Here is a 16162-nt window from a genome sequence, read left to right as displayed (position 1 = left end):
GGTCTTATAGATTTCTTCTCTAACTTCAGAGGGTGGCCTCCCCTGTCAGAATCTGTCTCCAAATTTTTGCTCTGATAAGGACACCAGTCCAAGTGGAATAGGGTACAGCCTACTCCAGCGCAACCTCATCTGAATTAAAAGAATTACGTCTGCAATGATCCTATACTGAAATCATGACCCAGTGAGAAATTCTGGAGGTTAGGACCAAAATATCCATTTAGGAACTGTGGGAGATAATTCAACCCACAAGTGTCCCTGCCATGGTTGGGCATTCCCTCCCCTTGGGGGATTCTGCAGGTAGCATGGGTACCACAAAGCTCTCAGGGATCAGGTGGGGCATAATTAACAAACCCAGAAAAAGCCCTGACTGTCTCCTAATGACCCATCTGTATGTCTGGATATCCAGGCTCCATCCTTGCCCTCTGATTATCACCACAGTGAGCAAGGGTCAAACTTCTGGCCTCTATATTCTCCCAGGTAGGTCAGAAGTGAGACAATGATCTCATCACCATCATGAGATGGGGTACAGTACCTGCTGCCTGCCTGATGGAGTTCCCCCAGGACACCAAGAGGATCTGCTTCTCCTCCAGCTGCATGTGTAGGGCCTTCTGAGCCCATCTCAGCTCTGCTGTGGACATGACATGTCTAGAGCCTGTTTAATCCCCATTGCGCTTCTCTGACCCCTATAGAGGGACCAGTGTGAGAAGTCCCAGTCCCTCTGCCTGAGCCTCTCTTCCCTCAGTGTCACCAGCCCCAGCCCTGAGTCCCATCAGCCCTCCCCTGCCCACGCAGGCCTCTGTGCTACCTTCTGTGGTCGGGTCAGAGGACACAAACTGACTGGAAACCTATGTAGTTCAGGTTTGTAGTATCTGCCAAACTAGGTTCTGCTCCCAGAACGAGGACATCACAGGTAGGATCAACTCTAGTGAGACAATGGGGATGACATGACACATATCACAAGGTCTGAAGAAGCAGGAAGTAGTTCTGCTCTAGTTCAGCTGGGACATTCGTGATGTCTCTATTAGAGAACCAGGACCATGTCCCTGGTCACCCATGACCCAGTGAGCAGGATGGCAGCCTGAGAGAGTTTGCCTCTTGTGACCTGTGCAAGGTATAGTGCCTCTGAGGGCCTGGGTGTGTGTGTGTGTGTGTGTGTGAGAGAGAGAGAGAGAGAGAGACAGAGAGAGACAGAGAGAGAGAGAGAGAGAGAGAGACAGAGAGAGAGAGACAGAGAGAGAGAGAGAGATATTTTAGTGTTGCCAGGAAATTTTGCCCATTTTCAATGGCCCAAACCCAAGATTTGTTATGTTTCCATAATTTCCCTCCAACCTTTAAACTCCAGTGACTTTTCTTTATATGTTTAAGGATAAAGGATACTAAAAGAAGCAGGAGGAGTAAAGATTTATATGTGCCTACCACATATGAACCACGATCCAAGCTCTTCCCATTTATTAAATTGTTTAATCATGAATACTCTACAAAAAAGCATTCTGATTATCGCCCCAACTTATAAAATCAGAAGATGAGGCAGGTAGGATGTGTAACTTGCCTGAGGTCAAAGCTATAAAGTGGCCAAACCAGCAGCAAACCAAGGTCTGCTGACCCCGAAATCCCTGGTCTTCATCACCAACCTATGGACTTCTGTGCTTTCAGGCTAAGACGTGGCCCCTTCTTAATGCTCCAGAAGGTTCTGTCTCCTTTTTCAAAAGCAAGTGACTGCTAGTGGGACTTTGCAGAGCAGCCCATCCAATAGAAATAAAATGCCAACCACATTCATAATTTAAAATTTTCTAGTAGCCACATTTTAAAAAAGAGAAGAAATGAGCAGAACTTGTTTTCATAGTATACTTTGTTTAGATCAGTATCTTGAAAATATTATCACAACAATATGAATTACATATAAAAATATTTTTACCTTATCTTTTATGCTATGTCTTTGAAATCTGCTGGGTACCCCAGAACGACAAAACTGTTGTTTTGGGATTAGCCACATTTGATGGTACACAGGTTTTCATGCCTTGTAGGAGCCATGGACAGAGCAGATTAAATGCATAAGGTTTCCTTAGGGTAACTGTCTCTACAATATAGACTCACAGCCAACAGGCTGTTTTTCTTTGGGAATCACAGAAGGCAACACCATGAAGATCTGAGCACTCTTCAGAACAGAACCTGGGAGGGCATAGACTGGAATAAAGAGAGAAGGTGATAACCAGAAGGTCTCAGTAGCCTTGGGATGAGGGGAGAGGGAGCATGGTGAGGGGTCGATGCAGGGAGGGGATTGGAAGGGCAGGCTCTAGGACATCTCCTGGATTGGAAACTTGACTTACTCATCACTATCATGGCAAAGGAGAAATGAGAAAACCATGTAATCTCTCAATATTAGACTCTTCATATAAAAGACTGGAGGAAAACTTGTGGCTTGGTTTTTATTGTCTCATTCAGTGGAAACTGCACACACTCACGAAAGGGTTAGCACCTACTGAGGCCTCAGATGTAGTCATTTTGTTAAACTAGCAATACACATAGGGTGACATTCATCCCAGGGTGCCCAGGGGAGCACTGTGAGTCTTGTTTTCAGAACCCAGAAAGTCCAAATCCCCTGGGTTGTGCTCAAGTGCAAAGGGTATGACTGATGCTTCCATCGATGATTCTTGTGTAAAATCAACTCTCCACTTTAGAAACCCACACCTGCTCCTACTTTTGTCTCAGGAAATGACCAGAATGGGACTCTTAAGCTCTGTGTGAGCTCAAACAAGAGCTCACACAGACCAACTGAAGAATGGAAAGTAGATTTGCATCTGATGCCCCTCCTTCCTTGAGCTGCAAAAACAGATGATAGGATGGGAGTTTGAAGACTTCAGTCCCAGGAACACAGCCCAAGAGAAGAGTCCTACGCAGTTCCTCTCCACCATGGGCTGGGTTTCCTTCTACCTCCTGCCCTTTATTATCTCTACAGGTCAGGGTTCTGCCTCTTTGACATTTCCCTCTAAGTACAGTGCCCCGGGAACAACATCCAGTGTCCAGTTCATTCAGCATCATGCTTGTGTTTTGTGTTTCCAGGTTTCTGTGCTCTGCCTGTGCTGACTCAGCCTCCATCTGCGTCTGCCTCCCTGGGAGCCTCTGTCAAGCTCACCTGCACCCTGAGCAGGGAGCACAGCAATTACTATGTTCTCTGGTATCAACAGCAAACAGGGAAGGCCCCTCGGTATTTGATGAAGGTTAATAGTGATGGAAGCCACATCAAGGGGGACGCGATCCCCAGTCGCTTCTTAGGATCCAGCTCTGGGGTTGACCGCTATTTAACCATCTCCGACATCCAGTCTGAGGATGAGGCTGAGTATCACTGTGGTGAGAAGCATACAATCGATGGTCAAACTGGTTAAGCCACAGTGATACACACAAAGGGGAAATGAGGCTAAAACCTCCCACTCTGTCTCTTCTCTTCCCCATGGGGACTCGGGGAGCTGTTGCATGCCCATCTCCAGGGCCTTGAAACCTTTATCTCTGCCTGGAAACCCTGTCATCCTGCACAAAATCCCAAGACACCATTACAAAGAGACAGACACAGGGACAAACTTAGGTCTTTTTGACAACAGAATATGCTCTTTAATTTGCCAAACTTCTGGGAAAGACCAGATCAGCCTAGACAGGAAAATGACCATGAGAGAGTAGCTGGTCTGAGATGACCCCATGAGCCATCAGACCCTGTGCATCCAGAACAGGACTCTGCTCAGGAAATGGATAGAGGTCTCTGAGTTCTGCAGTTTACCAAGGAGGTTTGTTGAGTGAATACCATCACGATAATTTCATTATAAAGCATAATAGGATGCTTGCCAGTGTTGAGTGTCCAAAAGGAAACCTTTGGTCCACAAGGGAGGTATGCCACACAGTCTTAAGCCCATGGTGGGTGCAGAGCTGGGGTGTAGTAAGAAAGCAGAATACATGTTAGGATGTCTCCAACACAGAGCATAGCTTGGGTCTCCCCATCGGTACTCAATTCTCAATTTTTGGTGCCAAGAATGAGTCCACATGCTGCCTATAGGACTTTTCCAGGTTCTTCCCAGAAACACAGCTACTGGTACAACAGCAAGGCATGGTGAAGGGGGTGCACCAAAGTGATAAATATATTGACTCCCCAGACTCTCAACCCTGTGAGTGATCCATCTCAAATACATATAATGGGAGAGGGGCCAGCTTACTGGACATGTTGATCTCCTCCATAGATTTTCTGGCACACACCAACGCTTCTGTATTAACATTGAGCATCTGTATTGATCAAGGTAACCCTGGTCCCTGAGCATAGACCTGAGCAGGGTTGGGAGGAATTGTGATGCTAGATCCCAGGAACTCTGGCCTGGTCCCTGTAGCTAGTGATGCAGCTCTGAGATGGAAATTCCAGGAGCCTCCCATAGCCTGGAAATTCCCACGAGGGTAGGAGGAGAGAAGGGGGCTATTTCTCTAGAGACAGAGCAGGCAAGGGTACAAGAGGAGCAGGAGGAGAGGTGAACAGCAGGTCTCAGACTTGCAGTGACTTCTTTCAAGTACATGGTGGGCTGAGTCACAGGGAATCACAGACTCATCTTACTCACTCCAGTAAAGGATTGTTTTCTACCAAGGGTTTGCAGAGTTGATGTCCCAAGAAAGGACTCCCACGGCTCCCTCTAGTGGGATTTTCCTCACCACATACATTGTAGTCCAGAAGATGGTAGGGAAATAATATCCAAACCCACACAATGAATAATCCCACCTCCAAAGGACCCACCTGGGGCCTTCTGGTGTGGATGAGTTGGAAGAAAATAACCCAGTAGGCATGGACAGACAGACAGATGGACGAACAGTGAAAACAATGAGAGGGAATGGAAAAGGGAGGCAGATAAAGAGCATTGCCTCTTGTGCTGAGATGGTAACCAATCAATGAGGAAGTGACAACTACAAAGAGTTGGTTAAAGGGGTCAAAGGATTCCATTCGTGGAAATTACTATTTGTCAAGTTTATAACAGGATCGGGGTCTCAGTAGGAGACCACCGGTCAGCTCTTGTCCTGTAGAAGTGAGTAAGGAAAGTGTCAAGAGTGAGTGTCTCCTCCTGCATTGTTCCTCATCAGTGATTTTTGGCTTCACGGAGTGCCAGGTGATCCTGAGGCCAGGAATGAACATTTTTTGTCAGAAGTTCTGATGTAGCTTGTGGCCTTAGCAGAGTCCTCATGAATAGAAATCCTTTAGTCCCATTGTCTCATTGGGGGAATCTCTTGGGCCTGATGAGAAACTTATTATTGAACACAAGGAGCACCTGAAACAGGTGATAAGATCTAGCCAGGAGAGATGGAGGTGATGCCACTAACACTGTGAGGAGAGCCCAGGCAGGCTAAGCCATGAGTGAGAGTTTGTTCAAGGAGATCTCCTTTCCACACGGCTCCTCTATTCATTCTGCATCCCCCTTCCTTCTTCCCTTCCTTCCCCTTGCCCCATCCACTTCTCACTAGTTAATCAATGTTCTCACTTTCAGTATCTTTCCCTGAAGACCTCTGGAATACCCCCCATGAGTCATATTGTACTCAATACTTCATCTTCCACTGTGTGTTCCTTTTTCATGTATTCTATCATATACAGATGCAAGATGTATCATCTTGATTGCTAAATACACAGGAATCTGGTGCCTTTGGGACATCAGGATTCTGTCAGTATCGACCCTTTTCAATGCACTACACTGAAACCTGCACTCTCCTTTCTGAAAGAAGATAGCGGACTAGGCCGAGCACTTCAACCCTAGGACAAATACAGGAATTGCACCTGTCCTGCCTCCTGCACCGTGCATGTGACCTGTCTGTGCTGGGCTGGGCAGGGCAGGGAGCACAGCTGCCTCTGGGATGCTGGAAACCCTGGTCCACACCCTTTCTCAGGTGACAGGAGCTCTTCAGTGACCTGCAAGGGGAAATTCCCTGGACTGAACCCTCCACCAGCAGCAGGGGACAGTAGAGCTTCAGCAGGGGCAGCAAGACAGAGTTTGGGCCTGTGCAGGATGCCAGGCCTCGGGGTCATCAGGGATCCAGGGTTCAGTCCCCAGAGAATGTTGGGATGGTCCATTCTATCTTCTCAGGCTGCAGGGACCTTATTCTGAGGGTCAGACACACAGAATATTTATGGGAGGCCTGACACACTGGGTGGGATATGCAGGTCCTCTTACTGTCCACCAGTGTTCCCAGGCACTGACTCCTCTGTGTAGGTCATGTCCAAGGACACCCTGACCACTCACCCTTAGCTCACCTTTCCCTCTTCTAGGCTGCAGTTCCTTGCTGGGGAGCAGATAAGGGAAGGAAAGCAGGGACCAGTGAGCCCCTGGTACCTGGAAGGGGCATCAGCAACCTCCTTGTGAGACTGTCTCCAGAGGGAAATGGATGCTCCCTTCTCAGGCTGGAGCTCTGGTCCCTGAGTTGTCCTTGTACAATGACTGGATCCGCTTCCTGCAGGGACACTGTCTCAAGCCCATATAATATCCACAAAGTCAACCAGGAGTAGGACACACACTGACCTATGATCCTCAATACCTATAGAGGAAACATTCTATGATGGATTCAGAATATGCAGACAGACTCCACCTCACAGCTCAGTTGTGAACATGCCTCCCCAGGAGCCAAGTCAGGACATGGAGAAGGATAGAGTTTGGACCCCAGACTATGAGAACACAGGGTGAAAGAAAATCACCTGGGCTGAGGATGGGTTTGCAGGAGCTGCCCAGCTCTCTGTGTTCCTTGGAACTGAGCCCATTTCTCTCTCTCTCTCTCTCTATCTCTCTGTGTGTGTGTGTGTGTGTGTGTGTGTGTTTTGTTAGTAGCTGAGCCCATTTGTAAAACCACAAGGCTCCTCAGCAGCAGTCCCTGAGCTCTGGCTCATTTGCATAACCAGCAGGTGTCTCCAGCAAGGGGATAAGAGGGGACTGGGAGGAACCCTGCCCAGCCTTGAGCTTCAGGGTGCAAAATCAAGGGACCTGCACCATGGCCTGGACCCCTCTCCTCTTTGGATTCCTGGCTCACTGCACAGGTGCTGAGGCCAAGCTCACACCCCCTTATCCCCGGGTTCTGGGACACTCCTGGCCTTGACTATGAGCTCAGCAATGGACTGCCACTGGGGGGATGAGGGGCTAGTGAGGTGTAATCTCTTCCCACTGTTGTCATTGGCTCTGTGTGACCCCAAAAGGGCTGCACCTGCCCAGGGAAAGGGGAGGAATGGTTCTCATTTGTTCAAAGGTTCTATCCACAAGGCCGGCGCATGGGCCCCAGAACAAAGAAGACATCTGGGTGGGGACTATCTAGAGAATCACTGGGATTTAAACCAGGGGTGGTAGTGTCCAGGGGGTGATACTCTGGCTGGAACCTACCTCTCATCTTCTCTCTTGCAGGCTCCATGGCCTCGTATGTGCTGACTCAACCACCCTCACTATCAATGAACCTGGGACAGATGGCCAAGATCACGTGGGGGGGAGACAACATTGGGCGTGAAAATGCTCACTGGTACCAGCAGAAGCCAGGACAGGCACTTGTGCTGATTATCTATACTGATAAAACCCGGCCTTCAGGGATCCCTGACCGGTTCTCAGGCTCCAACACGGGGAACAGAGCCACCCTGACCATCAGCGGGGCCCGTGCTGAGGAAGAGTCTGACTATTATTGTCAGGTGTGGGACAGCAGTGCTAATGCTCACAGTGACCCAGACAGACAGAGATGTGAGACAAAAACCCCTTCCCTGTCTGTGTCACACTCTCCTCCAGCCCCAGGAGCCCTGTGCACAGAGCAGGGAGCACTTCTGTCCCAGGTCCCTGCATCTGAGATCCCCAGACCTTCCTCCCCATCCAGCCCTGCAGGCAACTCTGCACAGGGGGTCAGGAGAACATTTACAACTGACAGCACGAGGCTGCCTGCTTCTCTGGGCCTGGGTGTCAACTGCAGACACAGGGGCTGTGTAGAAAAAAGACACAGAGAGACATTTGGCCAGTGGTCATGATCTCATCATTTCCACGTAGTGGTCATGGGCTAATGCTCTCTGGATGGATCAGGATTACATTTCAAATTGTCCCAGCTCAGCTGAGTTCCTGAAGCTCTGGGGACATAAGAGGACCCAATCTACCAAAGTGGAACAGACAGGTACAGTAGACACTGGGAGCTCAACCCCATCCCCTCTTCTGGGCTCACACAGGCACCCACTGCTTCCTAAAGTCCCTGGCCACTCACAGGAGAGCTCCTCACTAGAAAGTACAGTCATTTCAGAGATCTGCTTCCCCAGGTTTCTGTCCCTTCTCAGAGAGGTTCAGGTGAATGATCTCAGAGGCCCAGGGTCCAAGGCCCTGCCTCTGGCTTAGATGTCCTGAAAAGTCCCAGCTGGAGAGCTCCCTGAAGGAAGGAGGCTCATCTGATGGCTCACTCTCTGTGGGTCGCTCTCCTTCTGCCCAGGCTGATTTTCCTTCTCCTTCCAGGTTTTGAAACATGCACTTCCCTATCTCAGAGTCTGCTTCCAGGAACCCAATCTGACATGGCCAGCATCCTGGAGACAGTCCTCAGGGAACAGAGGGGACCACTGTATATATCCACAAAGCTGGGATACCTCCCCAAAATCCACAAGGTACATATCCACTCTCCACCAGATGAGATCCTTTCTTCTATTTCTATACAAGGAGAAAAGACACAGATACAGTAGGTGGTCTGCGTTCTGATAGACAGTTGGAGAGTCTCATCTGTTCTGATGGTGAATGAGTGACATTGGGACAGTTGCCTCCTCCTCCAGACTGGCCAGAAGACATTCATCTATGGGAGTGACACATGCAAGGAGTGCTCTCTCAATTCTACCCCATGACACACACACATTTTGCCCAAGAAGACTTCTTTACATGCACCCTACCCAGAAATATGGACAGAAAACAATTTTATGAAATGTAGTCCAGTCTCTCAATGCTGACACGTAAGAAGCCACCAGAGTCCCACCTTGCCCTCATGAAATCCACGAGACCCATGCAAACCACACTCTTCAAATAAAGGGAATATCAGTAATCTTTCTTCCACTTGATAATATGCAACTATCCCACGACAACCACGAATAGGTTCTTTCTCCCATAAGAGGAAACAAAATACACTTTTGTCTGCTAGGGATATTTGTTTTTGTCCCACATGATTTGATATCCTAAATGCTAACATTAAGATAGACAGTTTCCAACCATTAACACACCTGATGTGAGATGATAATGGGATGAGACAGGTGGAGAAAACATAAACAAATGATTACTATGTATCCAAACACATTCCTACAACATAAGGAGTAATATGTGTTATTTGCATGCTCATTTCTGCCACTACACTGTATTCAGAGAAAGGCAACTATAATGACTTTCTTCACCACCCACCCCTTGGTCTCCTTTCTTCAGGAAAATACCTGACCTAGTCCTCATCCCAGCCAGTTGGGAGGACTAGACCTTCATTCAGGAAGATTGGTCTATTATCAGACATTCTGAATTGAACTGTGGCACATTCATGACTGTAACCACAAACCAGGGACTCCTAGGGGATCTCCTGAATCCATACATACTGCCCCTTGCCTCACTTGTGCAGTATACACCCAGGACCCCCTGTGACAATCACCATGAATCACCCCAGCCAGTGCCCTCACGCTGACTCCTCATTCACTCCCAGGAGGCGCTGAAAGAACTAAGACTCTGACTCTGCCCACAGAGCCGTGCAGTCAGTATGCCCCAGGGATCACCATCCACAGCACACACTCCATATGGCTGATGAAAGTGTCCATTCTGAATCAACTTTTCAGATCATACAAGGTATAGAGTTTAATTCAAGTTCCCTTACCCAGAGCAGGTCAGTGAAGCCCCATGTCCCAGGTGGCCAAGTTGGACCTAGAGAAATAAGAAGAAGAAGTGAGATTTTCCATGGTGCCTAGACCCCCACCCTGTGAAACACAGCGAGCACACAGTCCTGGGGGATGGGGAAGGGGTTGCTCCCCAAGATGCAGATGCAGCTGCAGCCAGACTGGGTGAGGCCCAGGCATCTGCAGGTGGGACAGCTCCCCAGTGAGCCTGTGGTACTGCTCCTCCGGGGACCCTTCTCTGAGTGGTTTCACCCCTGCTCTTCTCCTGTTTGCAACTGGGGTGAAAGGCCCACAGGGAGGCACAGTGGGAGGCACAAGTGACCCGGTTTCCCTCCCAGTCAGGGTCCATGGGGTCAGGACCCACACTCACTATGTCCACATCACCCCCTCCCTTCACAGGGCTGTGACAGTCACTTCTGACTCAGCTGTCTTCCTCCAACACCACTTCCTCTCCTCTCTTACAGGCTCTGTGCCTCCACTGACCTGCGGCAATCTCCCTCCATGTCAGTGGCCCTAATCAGGCCCATGAGCTCAGGCATGAAGACATCTCTTGGCAGCAGCAAGCCTGGTCCCCCAGCGGATATATATATACAGATATGAGCAACCATCCGGGGCTGATTCTGAGGATGGAACATAGGTAAATGTCCCCCTAGGCATGACCAGGACTGAGAGCCAGGACTAGGCTGACCATTGCTGTGCTACTTAATGTACCATTGGGAGTGCCTGGCAGTGACTCAGGTGACATAGAAGGATGGAGGATGGAACATGAACCAACCTATCATGGTCTGGCTCTCACTGTCCTCTGAGCGGCTGCTGGTCAGGCCTAAGAACATGAGTCCTTCCTAGTCCTGGCCTGGACCCTGAAGGATGGGAGAATAGCAGGTTCCCTGTCCTCAGATCTGTGTTAACTCAACTGAAGAGTGGCAGATGGTGGGCTCAGCACGGGAACTATAGCCAGGCTTCACAGTAGATAATACAGATTTGGAGTGTCATTATACATCGTGTAGTCCCCAGATGTAATCACGTGTCACTCTGGAGAGACGACAGCTGTATCAGAAAGCAGAGCCCTGTGGGAATTTCCCTTCTCCTTGGGTACAAGCACCTGGATGGGTCCCAGCGGCTCTGTGACTCCTTCTTTTCTTGGATGAGGTTTACAACAACCTACAGGGCTGCCCAAAACTTACTGAGGAGGGGACCAGGCCCCTGCTGCTCCAGGTGCTTCCCTTCTTTGGGTTTTACAGAAACTGAGGAGGAAAAGCAGACACCACCTTGGGGCCCACCTGGAGACCTTCTCCTGGCACCACTGTCCATCCACTGTCCCAAGTCACCTGCACCAGGCAAGTCTGACCCTTTGCTATGGTCTGACCCACATGGACTGACACCCATGTCCATGTGACCCTGTGTGGTGGCCCCAGCTACATTAGGGCCTTACTGTAGCTCTGAGGAGAACGATATTTTCCAGTATTTGAAAAGATTTGTATCGTAAGTTCAATTTCTTTCCATGATTCTTTGACCTGTCACCTGGTACCCCAACCTCCCACCCCTCCGCCACTTCAAACTTTGACCTGTGATTTTGAAATTGATTTTGAGAGTAATTGCATGAGGCCCAAGGAACAGATGAGGAATTTATTAAGAAGGAAGAGCAGGGGCTTCTGCCATTTCCTCCCCGGCTTCTGTTAGGAGGATACCTTCTGGGAGTGGGAGACACAGAAGTGAGATCATTTTCTCCTCACAAAAGAATGGAGAGTTCCATTACAATTTTTCATCTAAATTTTACTTAATGACCTGATCAATCAGAAACAGGATCTTTGGTGGCAAACTCTATGGCCAAAACAATCATTCCATGGATTTTTCAGGTGAAAGGATCATGAAAGGTCCCTCTAGAGAATTACAATCTGGAGATTCCCACCAGAGCCACCGTCATCAACAACACAATGAATAGCCTGGCGCTTCCCTCCCTGGTCAGCTGGGAGGTCACTGTGGCCAAGTGCAGCAGCGCCCCCACAGGCAGCTGGCAGAACTGAGAGCATAAGCTGTCTCCTTCAGGACCTGGACCATTCAGGCTGAGGTAGTCCCACATTCCTTCCCAGTGTGAGCGGCCTTCCTCACCCTGCTGCAGAGGACTCCTGCTGCCTTGTACCTGTCAGCTTCTGCCTTCTCTCCCTCCCTCTCTGGGGGACGGGGACCTACACTCCTCTCCCTGTCCTCCCTTCCCTGTCAGGTGCAGCCCTCCCTCATGTTGCTGCTCAGAAAAGCAGTGACAGGTCATCCCCGTGGGCCAAGACAGGGGAACTGGACCAGAGGCACATGTTGCCCCTTAATCACCTTGTGTCTACAGCTGGGTAAGACAGGAAGGGAAGAATAGCAACTACTACCCTGATTGTCCTCCACCCCAACGTGACCTAAGGTGAAATAGGGCTGGTCTGAACCCACCTTGTGTTAAACTTGTCCCCACCTCACCAGCTTCTTCCTAGAGGCCCCTCTATGTGCCCAACATCTTCCCGGAGGACCTGATTTATTACCTGGAAATTGCCTCTTACCACACCTGACATAACCCTCTGTGACCAGAACACTCCCCTTAGGAGAAAAGTCAATATGAGCCCTGAACTGGGTTGGAGTCCCAGGTCCCTTAGGTTCCCCACCTTCTTTCAGATTCTCTTCAATGGTCCCCAAGGGCACTGACTGAGCTTTTCCCACTTATATCAGATCAATTAGATTTTAAGCCAAAGACTATAATAAGAGATGAGGAAGGACACTATATCATACTCAAAGGATCTGTCCAACAAGAAGATCTAACAATTTTAAATATCTATGCCCCCAACATGGGAGCAGCCAACTATATAAACCAATTAATAACAAAATCAAAGAAACACATCAACAATAATACAATAATAGTAGGGGACTTTAACCCTCCCCTCACTGAAATGGACAGATCATCCAAGCAAATGATCAACAGGGAAATAAAGGCCTTAAACGATACACTGGATGAGATGGACATCACAGATATATTCAGAACATTTCATCCCAAAGCAACAGAATACACATTCTTCTCTAGTGCACATGGAGCATTCTCCAGAATAGATCATATCCTCGATCCTAAATCAGGACCCAACTGGTATCAAAAGATTGGGATCATTCCTTGCATATTTTCAGACCACAATGCTCTGAGCTAGAACCCAACCACAAGAGGAAGTTTGGAAAGAACCCAAATACATAGAGACTAAACAACATCCTTCTAAAGAATGAATGGGTCAACCGGGAAATTAAAGAAGAATTGAAAAAAAATTATGGGAACAAATGATAATGAAAATACAATGGTTAAAAATCTGTGGGACACAACAAAGGCAGTCCTGAGAGGAAAAGAGAAAGGTGGTACAAGCCTTTCTCAAGAAACAAGAACGGTCTCAGGTACACAACCTAACCCTACACCTAAAGGAGCTGGAGAAAGAACAAGAAACCCTAAGCCCAGCAGGAGAAGAGAAATCATAAAGATCAGAGCAGAAATCAATGAAATAGAAACCAAAAAACAATAAAACAAATCAACGAAACTAGGAGATGGTTCTTTGAAAGAATTAATAAAATTGATAAACCCTTGGCCAGACTTATCAAAAAGAAAAGAGAAAGGACCCAAATAAATAAAATCATGAATGAAAGAGGAGAGATCACAACCAACACCAAAGAAATACAAACTATTATAAGAACATACTATGAGCAACTCTACGCCAACAAATTTGACAATCTGGAAGAAATGGATGCATTCCTAGAAACATATAAACTACCAAAACGGAAACAGGAAGAAATAGAAAGCCTGAAAAGACCCATAACCAGTAAGGAGATTGAAACAGTCATTAAAAATCTCCAAACAAACAAAAGCCCAGGGCCAGACGGCTTCCCGGGGGAATTCTACCAAACATTTAAAGACAAACTAATTCCTATTCTCCTGAAACTGTTCCAAAAAATAGAAATGGAAGGAAAATTTCCAAACTCATTTTATGAGGCCAGCATCACCTTGATCCCAAAACCAGACAAGGATCCCATCAAAAAAGAGAGCTATAGACCAATATCCTTGATGAACACAGATGCAAAAATTCTCACCAAAATACTAGCCAATAGGATTCAACAGTACATTAAAAGGATTATTCACCACGACCAAGTGGGATTTATCCCAGGGCTGCAAGGTTGGTTCAACATCCGCAAATCAGTCAATGTGATACAACACATCAATAAAAGAAAGAACAAGAACCATATGATACTCTCAATAGATGCTGAAAAAGCATTTGACAAAGTACAGCATCCCTTCCTGATCAAAACCCTTCAAAGTGTAGGGATAGAGGGCACATACCTCAATATCATCAAAGCCATCTATGAAAAACCCACTGCAAATATCATTCTCAATGGAGAAAAACTGAAAGCTTTTCCACTAAGATCAGGAACATGGCAGGGATGTCCGATTATCACCACTGCTATTCAACATAATACTAGAAGTCCTAGCCTCAGCAATCAGACAACAAAAGGAAATTAAAGGCATCCAAATCGGCAAAGAAGAAGTCAAATTATCACTCTTCGCAGATGATATGATACTCTATGTGGAAAACCCAAAAGACTCCACTCCAAAACTGCTAGAACTTGTACAGGAATTCAGTAAAGTGTCAGGATATAAGATCAATGCACAGAAATCAGTTGCATTTCTCTACACCAACAACAAGACAGAAGAAAGAGAAATTAAGGAGTCAATCCCATTTACAATTGCACCCCAAACCATAAGATACCTAGGAATAAACCTAACCAAAGAGGCACAGAATCTATACTCAGAAAACTATAAAGTACTCATGAAAGAAATTGAGGAAGACACAAAGAAATGGAAAAGTGTTCCATGCTCCTGGATTGGATTAATAAATATTGTGAAAATGTCTATGCTACCTAAAGCAATCTACACATTTAATGCAATTCCTATCAAAGTACCATCCATCTTTTTCAAAGAAATGGAACAAATAATTTTAAAATTTATATGGAACCAGAAAAGACCTCGAATAGCCAAAGGGATATTGAAAAACAAAGCCAAAGTTGGTGGCATCACAATTCCGGACTTCAAGCTCTATTACAAAGCTGTCATCATCAAGACAGCATGGTACTGGCACAAAAACAGACACATAGATCAATGGAACAGAATAGAGAGCCCAGAAATAGACCCTCAACTCTGTGGTCAACTAATCTTCGACAAAGCAGGAAAGAATATCCAATGGAAAAAAGACAGCCTCTTCAATAAATGGTGTTGGGAAAATTGGACAGCCACGTGCAGAAAAATGAAATTGGACCATTTCCTTACACCACACACAAAAATAGACTCAAAATGGATTAAGGACCTCAATGTGAGAAAGGAATCCATCAAAATCCTTGAGGAGAACACAGGCAGCAACCTCTTCGACCTCAGCCGCAGCAACATCTTCCTAGGAACATTGCCAAAGGCAAGGGAAGCAAGGGCAGAAATGAACTATTGGGATTTTATCAAGATCAAAAGCTTTTGCACAGCAAAGGAAACAGTTAACAATACCAAAAGACAACTGACAGAATGGGAGAAGATATTTGCAAACGACATATCAGATAAAGGACTAGTGTCCAAAATCTATAAAGAACTTAACAAACTCAACACCCAAAGAACAAATAATCCAATCAAGAAATGGGCAGAGGACATGAACAGACATTTCTGCCAAGAAGATATCCAGATGGCCAACAGACACATGAAAAAGTGCTCCATATCACTCGGCATCAGGGAAATACAAATCAAAACCACAATGATATATCACCTCACAGCAGTCAGATTGGCCAAAATCAACAAGTCAGGAAATGACAGATGCTGGCGAGGATGCGGAGAAAGGGGAACCCTCCTACACTGTTGGTGGGAATGCAAGCTGGTTCAACCACTCTGGAAAACAGCATGGAGGTTCCTCAAAATGTTGAAAATAGAACTGCCCTATGACCCAGCAATTGCACTACTGGGTATTTACCCTAAAGATACAAACGTAGTGATCCAAAGGGGCACGTGCACCTGAATGTTTATAGCAGCAATGTCCACAATAGCCAAACTATGGAAAGAACCTAGATGTCCATCAACAGATGAATGGATAAAGAAGAAGTTGTATATATACACAATGGAATACTATGCAGCCATCAAAAGAAATCTTGCCATTTGCAACAACATGGATGGAACTAGAGTATATCATGCTTAGCGAATTAAGTCAAGCGGAGAAAGACAACTATCATATGATATCCCTGATATGAGGAAGTGGTGATGCAACATGGGGT

The 16162-nt window shown here is 46.9% G+C and overlaps 2 protein-coding genes and 2 gene segments (V, D, J or C); all 4 read left to right on the top strand.

Annotated features, from left to right (window-relative positions):
- LOC122903648 overlaps window positions 1-16162 on the top strand; it is a 369147-nt gene that overhangs the window by 94590 nt on the left and 258395 nt on the right.
- The window catches only part of LOC122903653 (immunoglobulin lambda-1 light chain-like), a 591711-nt gene that overhangs the window by 335363 nt on the left and 240186 nt on the right, over window positions 1-16162 (top strand). The window lies entirely within an intron of this gene.
- The window catches only part of LOC122903652 (immunoglobulin lambda-1 light chain-like), a 1198107-nt gene that overhangs the window by 952308 nt on the left and 229637 nt on the right, over window positions 1-16162 (top strand). The gene's annotated exons all lie outside the window — the stretch shown is intronic.
- Window positions 2889-16162, top strand: part of LOC122903647 — a 267632-nt gene continuing 254358 nt past the window's right edge. Inside the window, 3 exon segments of the V gene segment in view lie at window positions 2889-2956; window positions 3061-3378; window positions 3973-3977. Of these exon segments, the coding sequence occupies window positions 2911-2956; window positions 3061-3378; window positions 3973-3977 (369 nt within the window).

The sequence above is a fragment of the Neovison vison genome, chromosome 3 (assembly GCF_020171115.1).
Source record: "Neovison vison isolate M4711 chromosome 3, ASM_NN_V1, whole genome shotgun sequence".
NCBI lineage: Eukaryota > Metazoa > Chordata > Mammalia > Carnivora > Mustelidae > Neogale > Neogale vison.
This window is presented reverse-complemented; position numbering and strand designations above follow the sequence as displayed.